This window comes from Emydura macquarii, unplaced genomic scaffold (assembly GCF_026122565.2).
Source record: "Emydura macquarii macquarii isolate MOO-44397 ecotype Brisbane River unplaced genomic scaffold, CSIRO-AGI_Emac_v2 contig_1253, whole genome shotgun sequence".
In the NCBI taxonomy this organism is placed as follows: Eukaryota; Metazoa; Chordata; order Testudines; family Chelidae; genus Emydura; species Emydura macquarii.
Genome location: NW_027131390.1, coordinates 18,680,950 through 18,699,030, shown reverse-complemented (window position 1 = coordinate 18,699,030; position 18,081 = coordinate 18,680,950). Strand labels below are relative to the sequence as shown.

Sequence of the window (18,081 nt, the reverse complement as noted above, 5' to 3'; positions counted from 1 at the left end):
AGATTTGCAGAGCCCTCACTGCAGGTGCAAGCAAATCCCCACATGCTACATACTTGCCAGAGTTTGGCTTGGAGTATAACTGGGACCATTTGTGTAGGGGAAGTTTCTTGTTCAGTGGTCAGTGTTGCAATCTTAAAAGCTGCACTGTGGAATCTGGTGCCCAGAAATGCATGACCTTGGAAGCTGAGCTGTGCCATAAAGAAGCTTATTTCCACCCATGCAAACCACACTGAATTACAAGAGAGATCTTTCAGTAGTTGTAAGACGCATATTGCTGCACGCTATCATGCTAATGGACACTACCGAGCATTCATTCAGATGTGGTTCTATGGGAAGATACTCAAAACTGTGTGCACTTACTGAGTTTCCAGGTTGTTCAGGAAAGATGATCCTACGGCTGTTGATCAAATGCTACAGTTTGACATTTGTGGAAATTCTTTATTTTCTCTTAAAAACACTTGAATCCCATTTCAAAATATCATCATTACAAAGTTAAGCACGCAGAAGTCAGAAAACGCCAGTGTTTTCTGCACAACCTTCCCTTTGCCCCGTTGTGCAGCTACTAGATCTCCTTAGCTGGTGTAAACTAGTGTATCATAGAATCATAGAAGACGAGGCTTAGAAGGGACCTCAGGAGCTCATCTAGTCCAACCCCCTACTCAAAGCAGGACCAACCCCAACTAAATCATCCCAGCCAGGGCTTTGTCAAGCCACACCTTAAAAACCTCTAAAGATGGAGATTCCACCACCTCCCTAGATAACCCATTCCAGTGCTTCACCACCCTCCCAGTGACAAAGTTTTTCCTAATATTCAATGTAGGAGCATTGAAGAAAATTGAGCTGCACCAATTTACACCAACTAAGCATCTGGCCTGTTGTCTCTAATTACGTGATTGTACATTGTATTTTCTCTGTCTCTCTCCTTTTTTTGAAGGTCTCATGCCTCATTCATTGTGTAGGTTGGCTAGTAAATGAGGCTGGGATTGGTGTGGAATCTACCACAAAGGGCTGGAAAGGGGACCACACACTCAGCAATTAAAATATGATTTCCTATGTTTTGAACAACTGTTCAACTCATTGCACACCTTCTATCTTGAACATTGAATGAAGCAGGGGTGCTGCAGAAAGAATGCCGTGTGATTATGTAAATAAAGACTGTCATCATTCATATTCATAAGGTGTCCTAAATTAAGATTAATTTTTTCTTTAGAGTGCTTCACTTTGCAGCTTTATTGTTTTCTGGAATAAGGCATATAATACCAAGCTGATTTGTGACTAATTTTGTAGTCCATTATACTTCTTTTGATGGGTAATTCTCTGAATAAGAGCAGCCATCTGCGTTTACACTTCCTGGAATAAAATGCCAACTGATTTCAGTCCTTACGCTTAAACTAATTATCAGCTGAGGTCCAAAAGAAATTCTCTTCCCCCTCTTCTCCTCCTCCCCCCCACCCCCCATCATGATTGTAAAAATTGTACAGTTACGTGCATTATGGAAGGGACTTTCCTCTCCCCCTACATCATCCTGCATTCTATAGTGGCTATTGATCTATGCTAGAGTGGCAATTCCTATATACTCAACCTTCTTTCCTCAGAGTTCTGTTGCATGAGGGCTAATGTATTCTGCAGTGCATTTCCCGTCACTATATATGGATGGAGATTTTTTTAAATAGATTGCCTTTCTATATCTGCTCTTTCAAGGAAAGCATAGGTTTAAAGAGATCAAGGCTGATGGTCCTAAAATCATCTTTTTCAGCAGCAAAAAGAGAATACTGGAAAGAGATTTGTCAGTGAGGACAGCCCCAGACCATGTGTGTGTTCTGTTTTACTGCTCTTGGACCAAGCCAGCATCGCTTGGTGGGGCTCGGACGTTGTTTACTTAAGTTTTGCCATTTTTCTGTTCTTTATTTCTGGTTGGTGTCTAATTTCTGGAATTTCAGTGTCATGAATTGTTTACTAGCTTATGTTGTTTGGAAAATTGATGTTTGCTGTAATTAATATCTCTCAGTTGTTCTGTGTAGGGTACATGCTGTTGCTGGAATAGGAAAGAACATTACAATGAAAAACCACCACAATGACTTCAAAAACCCTTATGTCATGCAGGGAAGTTTAGAAATCTCTGGCCCTTTAGGAAAACGAGTAATGATGCGCTCAAGAAGGCTCCTAGGAGTTGAGGGTGCTTAGTACCTCAGGAAACCAAGACAATAATTGTCATAGACTAGGAAGATTTGATGTTCTCTCCTACGTCTTCATGTTTTTCTTACCTGTTCAGAATAACTTAGACAGAAATCATAGCAATGGAGACATGAATATAGTGACTACAAGGCAAGCTAGATAAATGGAGAAGAATCTAGGTTCCTTTGCTAGACTATATAAATCCAGAAGAGGTGGATACAGCATAACTTAGACATGCATCCCTCACACAAACACCTCCATGTTTTCTCCACACAGCAGGTACAACAAGGTCAGTGACAGTGCAAACCTTCATTCATGCCAGGCTAGCACACCTCACCTATGGTCAGAAGAGATTGTATCTCTTGTGAGAGTAGGGCACGGATTGACTGGGCAATGGAGATGGGCCTCTCTACTGAGACCACAAACAAAATCTTCCCCCCACTCCACTGCCATCTGCTTTGGTTTCTCTTTCGCAGGCATGTTGCTTACAAAGCAGTTGCTGATCTTCACATTCCTTTGTTTCTCTCCCTAGCTCTGGTTGGAGCCCTGGCCATGGGGATGATTTTCTTCTGCTCTCCCATCGTGAGTATCTTCACCGACCGGATTGGCTGCCGGACAACAGCAGCCTCAGGGGCAGCCATCGCTTTTATTGGACTCCTTTCCAGCTCTTTCACAAAGTAAGGCTAAAACTTGCTTTAGGGGGCAACATAACTTTCTGGCAAGCTTTTGTTTTTGGCAAATCCTGTGCTAGTTTATTGCTGTCTTTTGGCAAAGATCAGGTGTGTCATCACTATCAGAGGGTGCTCTCCCAGCACTTGTCACAGCCTGCCTGCACACAATGAGTTACTGTCCAAATTTAATCCCCTTTCCTGAAGTTTTCCTTTATCCTTGTCTTAATGAGACACAAACCTTAGCCTGAACTTTTTTAGAGCATGGCTGTACCCAGAATTTCTCCCTGCAGGACCTCCTCTCTCTGCTCCTACATCTCGCTTCTATCATAGGTTCTCAACCCTTTTTTGCTCCTGAATTGGAATTTGATCTGGTCTGATTTGCAGAGCATCAGCAGAACAGCTTCATACCTCCTCACACAGTGATAGAACTGGCATACTGTCACAATCAACTTACAGGGGACACTGTCAGATTAAAAATCATATTTTTTAAAAACTGACCTTAGATACTAAAAGTGAATTAATGTTTAAAAGCAAACCTGACTCCTCAGTATAGCTGAAAGTTAATAGCTTCCACTGGAGCATAATAAACTGAAGATGTATGGAGACTGAAACCTGTCCTTTTATCATCAGTCACAATGAAATCACAAACTGAATTTGCATCGGGTTTTTGGCTATATGCAGTAAAAGGAAAATCCGGAATGTAAATGTGTTTTGAAGCAGAACATATTATTGGAATCTGCAACTTGCTGCTTTAAAATACACAGTAGTATTGTTCTTTTTTTTTTTTTTCCCAGCGCTTTTAAAATTCTGTGGATTGCTATTAGGACACGGTTTCATTAACATTATAAAAATGTTAGTAGGTTTTGATGGTACGTTAAACTGCTTCAGTATCACAGACTTTCAGCCATGATGCATCATCCATGTAGTGGAAGATAAAGGAGGCGACTGTCAAGTTCTCTAGGTTGCCTATTTCTAACCTATCCCTGGGGTTTGGTTTCAGTTTTAATTAAAACACTCCCCGGCACTGTTTAAAACCATACTTATGTGAAGGAAGGTGACTTGTCTGCAGCATTCCACTTCACCACGCTGAGTGAGAACCCTTGACAGGAGAGGGCATTGACCATAACAGCTGAGGCTCAGAACAGCAGCCTTTGTGCCCACCTCTTCAATCTCCTTTCTGCTTTGGCAAGGGAAATGGCCCCAGTGGTCTCCCCAAGCAGACACTTGAAACAGACATTTTAAAAGAGAGGAGAGATCTCCGTGGGTAATTATGTGACACAATCTAAGTATATCAAGGGGCCACGTGCTGTTCAGCCAAGCATTGAATGTACAAGTGGAGGTGTGCATTGTTGGTTTCCTGAACGGCACCAGACAATGGAGTCCAGGCACCACATGTTGCCAGAAGTTCAGGGCTGTTTGGTCCCATTCCAGATCAGTGCATTGAGGAATTCTGGCCTGAATTTTACCCATTTGTTGATATTCCCCAAATCCTGCCCATAACTTGGTTTTCTATTTGCATGCTCCTGTACGTGCTTGTGTCTCCCTCTGCTGAGTGGAATCGGAACTATGTGTCATAGAGCCTGTTCTAATAGAGAGTCTCTCTAGGACAGTGTTTCTCAATTTCTTTCCCCCCACGGAACCCTTGCCCGCCCATGCCATACCGTCCGCCGAAAACTCAAGGAAATCTTCCTCTTTTCGGTGGCGTGGTGTTTGCTTGATTCGGCGGCACGCTCTCAGGGTCATGTTCGGTGGCCCCATCAGCTGATCGGCGGCACCAGATTTTTTTAACATTCGGTGGCGCAGTACAGCTTCTTCGCGGAACCCTTCTGCTCAGCCCACGGAACCCTAGGGTTCCGCGGAACACCATTTGAGAACCACTGCTCTAGGAGCATAAACACTTTGTCTACCCAAAACTGCCTTGTGGTAGCAATGCTAGAACTCAGATCCTCCTGCTCTGAAAGCAAGAGCTGCTGCCTCTTGATATGGAAGACACAGAAAGACCAGTCTGCTGGGAACACTGTGTGTATGTTTTATTTGTATTCTGTAATACACACACACAATATTTCCAATATTATGTTATTCAGTCTTCCATGTCTTGCTATATCTTGTATAGCACCCAGCACAAGGTAGCCCCCCCAATGATCTTACTTCATGGGGCTTTTTTGGTTTTTTTTAAAAAGCAATAAAAAAACCCCTATGCTGTTTGAGAAGAGAGCCTGATAAATCCTATGGGGATTGAGGTATATGAATCGATGAACTGATGTGCAGTTGTGGATAGCTTCACAGAGAGATGCAGTATTTTACCCCATCATCTCTCTCTTCCTCCCCTGTACTTCTACAAAAGTTTGACTTTTTTTTTCCATCGCTTATAAAATGTTCATACAAAGCAAAGCAATTGATCAGGCTATGGCACTTTTAGTTTAGGGGTTTTAAAGAAAAACAAAGAAGTCCTTTCCATTAGGAGTAGTTCAGAGGTGAAATCCATATTTCCTGCTTTCTCACTCGTGGTTTAAATTCCTTCAGATGTCTTGTAAGGGTAAAATTAAAGCCTTCGACAGCTGTATCACAGGGAGGGGGCCCTTTTGTTGGACTGCCTTAGGCAAAGCCTAACAGAAGTCAGGGTTAGAGTGACTCAGCTTAGCAGTTTTGATGTGCTCCATCGGGATCGTAAAGTCCAGTTCTGAAATTTGGAACTACCAGCTTCTGCTCTCCCATAACAGTGGGATTTTTTTTAATATAACCACACTGCAGTTTCTGGTGACACACATTGTAGATTATATGCGCACACAGCAGTTACTAACTTGAAATAGACCAATAGTCAATCTGCTGTAGAATCATAGAACCTGGAGATGGTAAAGAGCTGCTAGACCATCTGCCTGTCAGTGCAGAATTGTTCCCTATACTCTCTAGTGCTTTATCCAGGCCAATTATAAATGCCCCAAACAATGGGGGGGCTTCAATCACTTCCTATGGCAGTGTCTTTGACAGTGGCCTGTGTCCTATGTTAGTTCAGAGGAAGGTGTTTAAAAACACTATAATGCACAAAACTCTGCAGTACTAGAGTGGTTTTTACATTGTTTTGCTATTCAAAGCAGAGAGGACAGTCAGGATTGAGTTGATTTTATAAATCAGAACATAACCTCCCTCTTTGCAGCTCTTTCTTTTCTACGTGGAAAGAGACCCACTCCTCTTCCCTTTAGCAGCCCTAGGAGATGAATGTACCAGTCACTCGCTATCAGACCTTATTGGGATGAGTTTTAATTCTGTGATGTGTTTCTCACACTGTACCAGAGGGAAGTGGGACAGGGGGACAGTCTTCACAATCGGATGGTGAAGAGGGAAAGGCAGATTGAATTTGATAGAATCAAAGAGGAATTGTCCATCCCTCAAGACAGAATTTATTAACATTCAGGGAACATTGCATTCACTATTTTTCCTCCTCCTCCATTTCCATGGGCCCCTGCATTTTCTGGTTCTCTCTCTAACAAAATATCAGTGCTGAGATAACATTAGGGATAGGCTTCAACTAGCATCCCAGTTGTGAACACCTACGAACTTGGTAGTGATTCAGAATCTGGATCCAAATTTTGCACATGCCCCTACCTGGGCTGATCTAAAATACCAGATCCAAACATCCCTGAATTTTAGGGCATTTGAAATCCTACTCCCTAATTTTGCAGCTTGAGTCTATTTCTGTCCGGTATCACATACTCATGAAATATTGGGAGTTCTACATGAAAACTGTTAAATAAACAGTGATTTAAAAGAAAAGCTTTGGGAGGTTACCTTAATTGCCAGTTTTCTTCCCTGTTCTAGCCCATTAGCTGGCATACATCATTGCAGTAATAGTACTGGAGCCTTTCAATTATGTCTTTCAACAAGCATTGTTACACTATTAATTAGCGGGAGGCTGCTGCCGCTCTGAGTGCTCCAAGATGAGACAAACATCAGTTGGGTTTGGGGTTTTTTTATTCAATCTTAGCTGGAATTTTTTTAAGCAAAGGCAGGAAACAATAGAATCAGAAACATTTGATATTTCAGTGGGGCTTTCCCCTTCCATATATCTAGTCGCATCTCGAAATCTTTCTCTCCCTAATTTCTGCTCTTCTGTGGCTGTTTGGTTTGGGGGTGTTCTAGAAGGAACAGATTTCCCTAGAGAGAGCCATCCTTTTTCTACCCAGGTTTTACTCTTTCTCTTCCCCTTAGGCCTCTACATTTCAGTGATCTTCCTTGAACAGAGGATGGATTATCAACATGGCCCCTATATCAGCCAGCAAGGTCTCTGCTGAGTCATGTGAACAGCTCTCTTTCCCCAGAGCTGAGCAGCCTACACAGTACCACTGTGTTACTCTGAGCGCAAGGAATGAGAGACCAGCCTTTGAATCAGACCCAGATGTGTTGCGTGGGAGCACTTTATTCCCTCCAGGGTCACCAGCCTATCTCTTCTTATCCCCTCCCCTCCACTAACCAGTGTGTGCACTGTGAAATAATCATGGGGCGTCTGCATCAAAGTCCCTTATGTCAGATGGTTCTCCTCCACTAGCGTGTTTTAGAAATGGAATTTTTACCATGTGCTGTTACAGTTTCCCTTCATCATAAATATTAATAATCCAGTGATGGATTAAATCATGGTTGGCCGGTTTTATTTTAGAGGATTTTTTTTTACTGTTGCTATGGTAACTCCAGGCCAATTTCTTTAGTGCTTCCAATTTTTTGTCAAGAAATCAGCTTCTCTCTTGCTTTCTGTGGCGGCTTCTTTTCTTTCGAAAATGATTTCTTGTTGGGCAGTCAGGCAGACTCTTGAGATGGGGTGAATGCAAGTGTCACATGTGGTCAGTGGGGGATTCTCTTTGTAGTATCATTTTGCCTCTCGTGCCTTCCTTCCCAAAGGACCTCAGAAGCACAGACTGTCTGTACCTGCAAAGAACCACTTGCAGAGCCAGACGCTCATCTGCAGGAATAGAAACACAGTCTTTGGCAGCTAACCCCCAGGCTTCTAGTACCTGAGCTAAAGGAGAGTCTTCAATTGGGAGTCGTAATTCTGGGGCAGCCACTAGGGAAAGAGGTTACTGTAAATCCTAAACTGGTGAACTACACTCCACCACTAAAATGCACCCACCTCTGGGGTGGACAGCAGCCAGGTCACAGCAAGGAGTTGGAATGGAAAGTCTTGGATAAGGATGCTGAGGCAAACCCCTGCTCCTACAAATCATTCTACAGAGTATTTTAACACCTCTGCAGAGCAGACAGGATCTGTGGTTTTAACGTCTCCACTCGTTCCAAACACACAACCTGCCCCAGAGCTGGAAACTGTTTTATTGCAGCTAAGACCGCCAGCTGTGGATAATTTCGGGTTATGGGAGTGGTAGGGAAACCAGATGTCCTTCTAGTGTCTATATTCCACTTTAAATGGCAGTCCCAGACTCCAGCCAGTGTTTGTGGGTTTTGTCAGAGCTTTGTCCGTGAAGCAGTTGTGTGAAGGGTAAGGGAACAGATATGAAATTATTACTTAGTAGTGCACTCTACTTCTCCTGAGGATTCTCTGACGTGGTTTGGTTTTGGAGGAGCTTGAAATTTGGTTTTCGTGACTGTTCTTTGTCTTTGAGTAAGTTCGTGTAACAATCATGTTCTACTTGGCTAGCTGAGACAGACAGACTTGTAATGGAATTAATGATACACTTGTAAACATTTTCTGCTTTCTCTGTTTCTTCTGAAAAGGAATCTCCGCACCTGCTTTATTGCTAGCAATTGAAATTTAACAAACTTTCATCTAAAAGGACTTGACATGTGGTCTGTCTATGGAACAATCATTTCACTCCCTACTAATAGGCAGCCACTTCTGGAGTGGGTTACAGCAGCTGTTTAATAGCTCACAATAAACTTCAAGGTAGAATTGAAGAAAACAATATCCAGTTGAAATTCCCAGGAGATTTTAGAGCAACAGAACATGATTACCCAAATTGGAATTTGAACAGCGGTGCTCAAGTTCTATTCTTGAAGCAAGTGCCAAAGGTTCTTTAACGATGAGTTAGTACACTAGGACTGGTTGCAAATTTTCAGTGGGAACTGGAGTTTTGGGGGATTTGTAGGGGTGTTTTGTTTGTTTTTTGTTTTTTGTTTGTTTGTTTTTAAATGGAAAATTGAGGTTTTGGCTAAAGGAAATTTTTTGCAAAAAGTTTCTTCTTTCCATGGAAAAATGATTTTTTTTTTTAATTTTTATTTTTTGTTCATCAAAAAACCAGATGTCTGAAAACTGCAATATTCCAATTCAGATGTGCTGCCACAGTGCCTTCTGGGAGTTGTTGTTCAGTTGCTGCGTGTGACCGTTCTCCTTCAAAGCCAGACTTCATCTCCCATGCGATGTAATGGGCCATCTGTAAAATGGGGATAAACCTTGCTTTGTCTATCTAGATTATAAGTAAGACTAAGATTTAGTCATGGGTATTTATAGTAAAAGTCATGGACAGGTGACGGGCAATAAACAACTTTTACTATAAATACCCATGACTAAATCTTAACTGCTTCCGGAGCATCGCTGCTATGAAGGCCCCGGGGTCTGGTGGCTGAACCCTGCTCTGGCAGCAGGGGCTGAGTACCCCAGCCACCTGCTGCTCTGCGGCCCCCGGGGACCATTCTCCGATGACCTCCGGGGCCATTGCTGAAGTCACTCCTGGGACCACTGCTGCCCCTGCAGTCCCTGGGACCGCTGCTTGGGCGGTCCCTCGGGCCAGCTGCACCAGCTGCTGCTGGAGTGGCTGGTGTGGCCAGCCCCAGGGCCGCTCCAGCAGCTCTGAAGTCAGCCTCACTGGCTGCTGCAGAAGTCGCAGAAAGTGCCGGAATCCATGACTTCCCACGACCTCTGTGACAGACTGGCAGCAGTAATTATAAGCTCTTCCCAGGAGCAGCTGTTTGTTACTATGTATCTGTACAGTGCCCTGCACAAAATGAGCCCTGATCTTAACTGTAGGCTCTGGGCTCTACTGAATCTAAATAATACGCAGTAATAACCGTTACCCTTTGCAATTAACCGAGGTGTTCTCTGGTTGTTTTTTGTTTTGTTTTTCCCGATAGGTCCCTTGAAGTCCGCTATTTCACATACGGAATCCTCTTCGGATGTGGCAGTTCCTTTGCTTTCCAGCCCTCCCTGGTCATCCTCGGCCACTACTTCAAACGCCGTCTAGGCTTGGCGAATGGCATCGTGGCTGGAGGGAGCTGCCTCTTCTCCATGTCCCTTCCCTTCTTTTTGAAAACCGTCGGGAGCACCATCGGGCTAGCTCACACTTTCCAAGTCCTCAGCGCCTTTATGTTCATCCAAATTCTCCTGTCTCTGACTTTCCGACCCATCTTGCCACCTTCTTGTGACTCTCACCATGATAGGCAAGATAAACTGGCCTTCCGGAGCATGAAACAGCAATGTGGGTCTCAGATGCGAAAGTATTTCAACATGAGGGTTTTCCGGAGAAAGACGTACCGAATTTGGGCTTTTGGGATTGCTACAGCCGTCCTGGGATACTTTGTACCTTATGTGCATCTGGTGAGAACGTTCTAGGGGAGACAGAGCATGACATCATGCTGGGAAGGCGGGAATGACTTGTATCTCTGTCTTTTGCAGCTGTTCTCTTCCTCAAGTGTAATCGCTTGCCCCACATCCCTCTCCATCTTGCACTGTTGATGGGCTCCGGTCGGAGTTTTATCTCCAGTACTCAGCGGGTGGGAGCATCATCACAATGCGTTGGAGATGCAAGGGGGTGAGGGGAGATCATAAGGATATTGATTCTAAGGTGGTGGATGCAATCCTGGAGGGCCGTTCCACAGCTCAAACAGATGGCTCAGGAGCTCCATGAGCTATGAACAATCACACCCACGCATGTTACCAGCTAAAAAGTCCCCTTGATTAAAGTTCTGTAAATGCATGTAGTGCTTCACAAAGCCTGTGACAGTACATGGTCCCTGCCCCAAAGAGCTTCCACTCGACCATAGGCAATGCCCAAGAGATGGCTCAAAATGGAGCAGGAGCGCAGGCCCCAGGAGCTGTGGGAAGGCATTATGGGTGAGAAAGTCAGCATAGGGGCGGCTTCCTGGAAGGAATGGGTTTTATGGAGGGATTTGGAGGAGTGAGAGGATGCTAGGCACATGTGAAGTGGAATAATTTTTCAAACATAAGAAAGCAATGAGGTGAGGGCTGAAGGAGGACATAGGATGAGACGAAAACAGGAACGGATGGAGCAGCAGAGAGTTTTGATGACGAGAGGGTGGAGTGCGATGCAGAAGCTTCTCTGTGAACAGAAATAGTGAGAAGGAGGAGGCAGCTTTGGAGTATTTCACCCACAGAGCGTTCTGAGGGGCTGAGCCTCCCAATGGACTTCATCTGTGTAATAAGTCGTGGCAGCCAGGACAATTCTCGCATGCCACTGAAGTGGACTTCGGAGGCGTGAGGGTGAGGGGCTCTAACCCCTCCAGTGCTGCGGTTAGAGCACTTGCCTCAGTTTGAGAATAGGTGACCAAACTGACCCACCCGGCTCAAGCAGAGAAGCACCTTAGAAATATGATAGCCACCGTGTAATGCATAACTTAGGCAGGGCCATGCTGTTGCCTTCATGGAATTGAAGACATAGCGAGCAGTGAGGGGAATAGGTCTGTGCAGTTCCTGGCCATCACTGATGAGGTGGGCGACGGTGGGATCCTGGCATATAAGGGCTGCTGTTATGCTTGGTGCTGTACAAGGATGCAGCCGTTTTCTAATAGCAGTTAATCCCCTGAGGGGAATTCTACCCATGCTTATAATTAGTACCTAGAACTAGACATTCCTCTTAGGAATTCCCATTTTAATGGTTGACAGCCCCAGCAAGTCCATTTTTGGTGTGTGCAATTCACAGGTTTATTGAAGATTAATGTTCTTATTTTCCTCCCTGCACCTTAGGTAAAATATGTGGAGGAGGAGTTTAAAGAAAACGAAAAGGAATGGATTCTCTTGGTTTGCCTTGGAGCCACATCAGGGCTTGGACGCTTGGTTTCTGGCCGGATTGGTGACTGCATTCCTGGACTGAAAAAGATTTTCTTGCAGGTATGCTATGCCTGATCTTCACATCCGTGCCTGCTAAGAATGACAGTTTTACTACATGGGATGATTTGTCCATACAAATATCAGTATTCTGCACTTAGCGCTTTTCATCCAGAGACCTCAGAGTGATTTACAAACAATTAACCCTCCCAACCCCTCGAGAGGTAGCTAAATATTATTGTATCCGTTTTACAGAAGGGTAAATTGAGGTAGAGAGAAGTTACGTGATTTACCCAAGATCTTGCAGCACCTCACTGATAGAGCAGGAATAGAACTCAGGAGTCCTGACTCCCAGCCTCCTTCTCTGACCACTAGACACACTGCCTTCCTTTTGGGATTTTATGAACAAACAGCTGAAATCAAGTGGCTTATCCATCAGCTAGTCCTTCTCCAGGCTTCTTAAAAGGTACTTCTCAAGGTTCAGGTGTAGTGGCTCTCCAAGGAAAAACAGAGGATCCCGTCACACCACTGGAATGACAGTAGGGAGTAACACTGTTCTGTATTCCTTATCATAATTAATAAAAAACAGCAAATGACCCAGGTTCTGATATCTAAGGGCTTGTCTACACGGCAGCAGCATGCACCACAGGGATGTGATTTCTAAAGCACACTAACACGTTGAGTGCTAACTGGTCTGCATAGACCCTGCTGGTGTCCACTCCAGGTCCTTACTGATCTTTAGAGTGGTTCTGTAAGCAGGGTCTCCACAGACCACAGATTAGTGCGCTTTAGAAATCATGCCTCCATCGTGTGCATTGCCGCAACGTGTAGGCAAGCCCCATGACTGACTGACTGAGCTGTCGCTAGGTTTGCCTTCACAGCACCGAACTCGGTGCTTTGAGATAACTCAAGTACAAGAGGTTCTACACAAAACTATATTCTCTTCTCTCTTTCTGGGTCAAATTCAGCTCTGGTATAAGAGGAGCAATTTCCCTGGCTTCAAAGGAGTTGCTCCCGCTTACATCAAGGCAGAATTGAGCCCTTCTAAGCAGCATGGGCAAGAGTCACAAAAGGAGTTAGATGCCGAAATCCCAGAAGCAGGCCCAGCTGCCACCGAACCTTGTAGGCACCTGAACTTGCTTGGCATCTCAATTTTTGCAGTAAAAGTGCCCTGAGCTTCTATATATTCTGCCTCTGCATGTGCGTGCTGCAGCCCTGTGTCGAGTTTCTAGATGCCTGCGCCCTAGCACAGTGCACAAACCGGGAGGAGGTAGGCATTCCTCCACCTAACTCACCTGCAGGGCCCAATCTGGTGCATGTGCTCAGAGCCCACCTACCATGTTGGGCCCCTATAGGCAAGTTTGTACAAAACAGCTGGGAGGAGGAGGAGGAGGATCTCCTTCATAACTTTTATGCCCAGTGGTTAAAGTACTCACCTGGGACGTGGGAGACCTGGTTCAAGTCATCCTTCTGCCCAAGGGGAAGAAGGGTTTTGAACAGGCATCTTCCACCTCTCACATGAATGCCCAAACCGCTGGTCTGAAAGTTATGGGGGGATGACTCCTTTTTCCCCTCCCCGGCTTCTTGCAAAAACTCCAAGAGAAGGTTTGCAGCTGAGAATCCCAAGTAGAGGGAGGTGCCTCCCTCCCTGCAGCCTGATTTCAGGTGCTAACTCCCTGAGAGGGGCAGGGATTAGGATGCATCCCTTGCCTTGGCACCTTCCATTAGCTAGTTTAGGTAGAGAGTCACCAGTTTACTGGCTTTTGACAGTCCCATTCCTAGGTGCCTAACTCAGATTTTGTGAATCCCAGTGATTTTCTAGGTGCCTAAAAGTTAGGCAGGTCGGTGCTGAGAGTAACCCTACCTATAGATTCCTTTGTGAACATGGCCTTTGTAATGTCTACAGGTAGGTCTACAATGTGGGGCTAAAATACCTTTGTTCCTTATTGCCCTTGTATAGTTATGTTGCCTCATTTCTATTAGGGCTGGAGCTTTTGGAGAACTAAAACCTGAGCTACTTTCCTGCCTTTTCTTTGTATGGTTCAGGCAGGAAAGGAAATACTAGTGTTACCTTTCAAAATAGATAGATTTACTAAAACTAGAGGCTTGCATACAGTTCCAAGAACCAGGAGGTCTAAATATTTATTCTTGCAGATCTGGCAGAGATCCTAGGGGATGTAAAAAGGTAACCAAATACAATGTGCAGTAATTGCACCCTTTTAAAGTCACCTTAATGAGGGCCTTTGTATTGTGTAATGTTGTTAACACTTAATAGGTTTGCTATTATATGCTGGGCTTTTCTTCTCCTGCAAGCTTTTCCTCTTCATTATTTCCACAAACTCTTCATTCACTGTAGTTACCTGTTCTTTTTAGGTCTCCCTGTTTCTGGGCCATGTTTACCTCAAATGTGTGGCATTGGGAAGGCAAAGTCAGAGCCTGATAAGTAGTCTTTTATATTTCTGCTGTTTAGGACGACTGGGCTAACCTTTACAGCACAGAGTGCTTTTTACCTAGGGCCAGATTTTCTAAGGTATTTAGATTCCTGCTGGCATTTTCAAAGGAACCTAAGGGAGTCAGGCACCTTACTCCTATAGATTTCAATGAAGTTAGGTGCTGAATCTGCTTAGGTGCTTTTGAAAATGCCGCTAGGTGCCTACCTGCATTTTTAGGTACCTGAATGCTTTTGGAAATCTAACTGTGTTGGATAAGTAGTAAGTGTTCCGAGGCAGAGGGCAGGTGGGATGCCTGGAAGCAGTGTATCAAGGTTAGAAGAGTGGCAGGGAATTAAGCGGTTCAGCTGGGAGCAAATATCTGGTGCAGTCAAGAAGGTTTGGCCATTCTGGAGTGTGTGCGAGGTCTGAAAGAAAGACATGTTGCTTATTAGATGTCGTATTTGGCAGGGTTGATCCAGGCACTTGTAGCCAAAAGGCTTCGGAGCTGGGAATGGGTTCCTAAATTATTTGCATAACTTCTCCAATAAACTCTCTTCTCTTAAAAAAGAAATGCCCTCAAGTCACCAGAAGGAACTACAGAATGGGAACTATGGGGAATAATATTCTGCCTCTAACATCCCTGCAGCTCTTGAACTTGCGTTAGGAAGTCATGATTTTGTCGTCTGTCACAATTACCTTATTAATGTCTATACTTTGCCTCTCCAGGTTGCCTCCTTTATGCTTCTGGGCCTCATGTGCATGATGATCCCTCAGTGCCAAGCGTTTGAGGGGGTCATTGTTGTCTGCCTCTTTCTCGGACTTTGTGATGGATTCTTTATAACCATCATGGCCCCCATAGCCTTTGAACTGGTTGGACCCATGCAAGCTTCTCAAGCCATTGGCTATCTCCTGGGACTTATGGCCATTCCAATGACAGCTGGCCCACCAATAGCAGGTCAGTAACACCAGCAGACTGTAGGGCATGTAGTTAGAATTCTGTCTTAAGTTTTGCATTAAATTATTTGGGGGTGGAGGGTGATGACTTATGATTTGTGAGAGGAGTAGGATTGTTCTCATATTGTTTGATGCAGTTTCTTACATTTATTTGATCCTGTATTTGCTTTGACTTTGGCTGATGTAAGTCTACGATTAACCCTTTTTTCCATTGTTTGATTGCCGGCAGTTTTCGCTTCTGGTAACTGAGTAATTGAAAAAATTAGCAGAGGATGATTCATTTTCAAGGCAATTTAATCAATAATCTTTTGAGCACAAGAGAGATTTGGAAAATGCAAATTAATAACAAAATTGCCCAGAGTTAGTAAACATTCCAGTAACCAGGCAGAGAGCTGGACTTGGAGTTAGGTAGGTGCCATTTATATGAAAATTAGCCTTGGAGTCTAATTATCAAATTAAGCTTGCCTGCCAAGGCCCTAAATTGAGTCAAATGTAAAGGTTATACACTTGGGCTATGATCCTAGAAAGACTTAGACACATGTTTAAGCATGGGAGTAGTCTCAAAGTCCTTAAAATTAAGTCTGTATGTAAGCCCTCTGCAGGACGGGCTCTTGAACAAGAAGAGCATCTGTAGTTGCACTAGCTAAGATAAAAAATTATAAGTGCTGCCAATCCTTAGGGTACTGGGCATAAACTGATCACCAGCTGATATCAGGAAGAAATTCTGGCTATTGCAGAATTATAAGCATTATAGCACTATTCATCAGAAGCATCTTGCACTGCGTCTGTCAGACACAGGATTAGGTGTCCTTCATTTTTGCAGTTCCTATGAAAGAAAATTCCCAGCAGCCCCTTCCTAGGGAGCTTCCAATAGCCCTTGAATGATGGTGGCAGTAAATGAATCAATCTGGGAAGAAGTCTGGCCATCTCAGAACTCACTGAACTAATAGAAGTGCAGAGTTATGACTGAGTTTGGAGGGATTCATTTATAATTCGTAAATGTCAGTAGCTGTTCATTTCCTCCCCAACCAAAAAATTAACTAAAATATCCATCAGCAAACCAAATATTACAAAGAAAGGAAGTTAAGAATGAACCAATTGCACTTATAGATTGCCATTGCCCTCTTTGCTTGTCATATTTGTTTGGTAATCAAGTAATTAAGAAATTCATCTGAAATGTCTGATTATTAAATACCTTGATTTTATTTTTGGTGTGAATCTGAGATTCTACATTCATCTCTGATTTAAATAACAATTAGCATCTGAGATTTTGATTCTTACATTTCTTAGTGTGAAAATGCCATTCTGATACAAATGTTTAAAACCCAATAGGGAAGATCCCATCCTGTGGAAATAAACATCGATGTTATTCCATGTTTAAAAAATTGAATCCCTCCAAGTCTAATTATGATGGAGTTGGAGAGAGACTAAGCTGTCTCCTCTTGCAATTCAGGAAGCTTAGATTAGCCATCAGCCTGAAGCAACAACCAGTGTCCTTCTGTTTTTCAGGATATCTCCATGATTATTTTGGGAATTACCACCTAGCCTTTTATTTTGCTGGAGTTCCCCCAATTATTGGAGGCCTGGTCCTGTCTGTTGTTCCCATGGTCCATCAAAGAATGCTCAAGAAGCAGCAGATGGATTCCAGCAAAGACAAGATGTTGGTTTCAGAGTCTGTCGTGAACGGAGAACTTCTTCCAGGCTGTCCGGCCACTGAGGCGCACATATAAAGCCTTTCCCCATCCATCCACACCCAGACAACACATTATCACCACCAGCAGTTTCTCCCCTGACTGACCCCAGACCCTTTTCTAAAAGGGGCAGATTGCCGGATGAGTGGCACCAATTAAAGAAAGTAAAAAGTTCTGCTAGTTCAAAGCATTAGCTAGCGGAGCTGGTTTTCAGGATGTTTTGATTTCAAAATTGTCTTTCACCAGCACTTTTCTAACGAGAATTCTCACTAGAACTGCAACTCAATTCCCTCCTCCCGGCCCTTCCCCCCTCCCCCCTGAATTTTCTGTTTGTCACACCAATGGTTTACAGTTAATTAAATGCCTTTAAAACAGGCTGTAGGTGGAGCTTGTTAACCCTTTTGATTTTAGTTTCAGATCCATCTGTTGTCAGTGCTCCTTGGAAGTATTGCCGGCGAGTGGGATTCTATTCCATACCACCTCAGTTTAATCGGCAGTTAACAAATTCTCAGGCTGTTTTTTGATCCCATGTAAAGGCAAAAGAAGTCGGTTGGGGGTAATCTTTGTCTCTTTTGTCAGAGTGCGCTCTCTCTTCCCTCCCACTCCCCTGCCACGAATCTGTCTTTGATCCTGTCAATATGCTTTTAAGGACCATCAATTAATCTCGGTAGTGTGGTCTGCCAGCAGACTCCTTCCATTCTCTCCCACGTTCATGTACACTCTTACTATCTAATCTTATACCCAAATTGGCTGTAGACAGTGAAGGTAAGTTAACATATTGGCTACTTCAGATGTGAGTTTCACTGGTCTCAACACTCCTGTCTTTCCGTCCTTTCTTGGAATATGCTGCATTGCAGGGGAAGAGTGGTTCTGACCATTTGCTCTGACTCAGTGTGTTACTGATCCCCATCAAAGGTGAAGGGCTTTGGATCACAGCAAGAAACGGAGAGGGAGCTGACCAAACAGAAAGGCAGAAAAAGAAATAAAAAAAGAATGGTTGGCCTGGCACGGCTACTATAGTCCAGGTTACTGCTCTGAAAGCCAGGACTCTGTACCATTTCCCAGTGGCTCATCTGTCATTCATCTCAGTTTTCTTGACCAGTAACTAAATTAGTAGGCTTCCAAGCCATCCATTGTAAGGGGAATTAACAGTGGCT

The 18,081-nt window shown here is 44.0% G+C and overlaps 1 protein-coding gene across 1 annotated transcript in view; it reads left to right on the top strand.

Moving 5' to 3' along the window:
* The window catches only part of SLC16A2 (solute carrier family 16 member 2), an 81,322-nt gene extending 63,624 nt beyond the window's left edge, over positions 1–17,698 (top strand). The window contains exons 2-6 of the mRNA XM_067548263.1: positions 2,708–2,852; positions 9,918–10,380; positions 11,767–11,910; positions 15,006–15,234; positions 16,743–17,698. Coding sequence (XP_067404364.1) covers positions 2,708–2,852; positions 9,918–10,380; positions 11,767–11,910; positions 15,006–15,234; positions 16,743–16,963 — 1,202 coding nt within the window. The 3' untranslated portion in view covers positions 16,964–17,698. The remainder of the gene's footprint in view (positions 1–2,707; positions 2,853–9,917; positions 10,381–11,766; positions 11,911–15,005; positions 15,235–16,742) is intronic.
* The last annotated feature ends 383 nt before the right edge of the window (positions 17,699–18,081 follow it).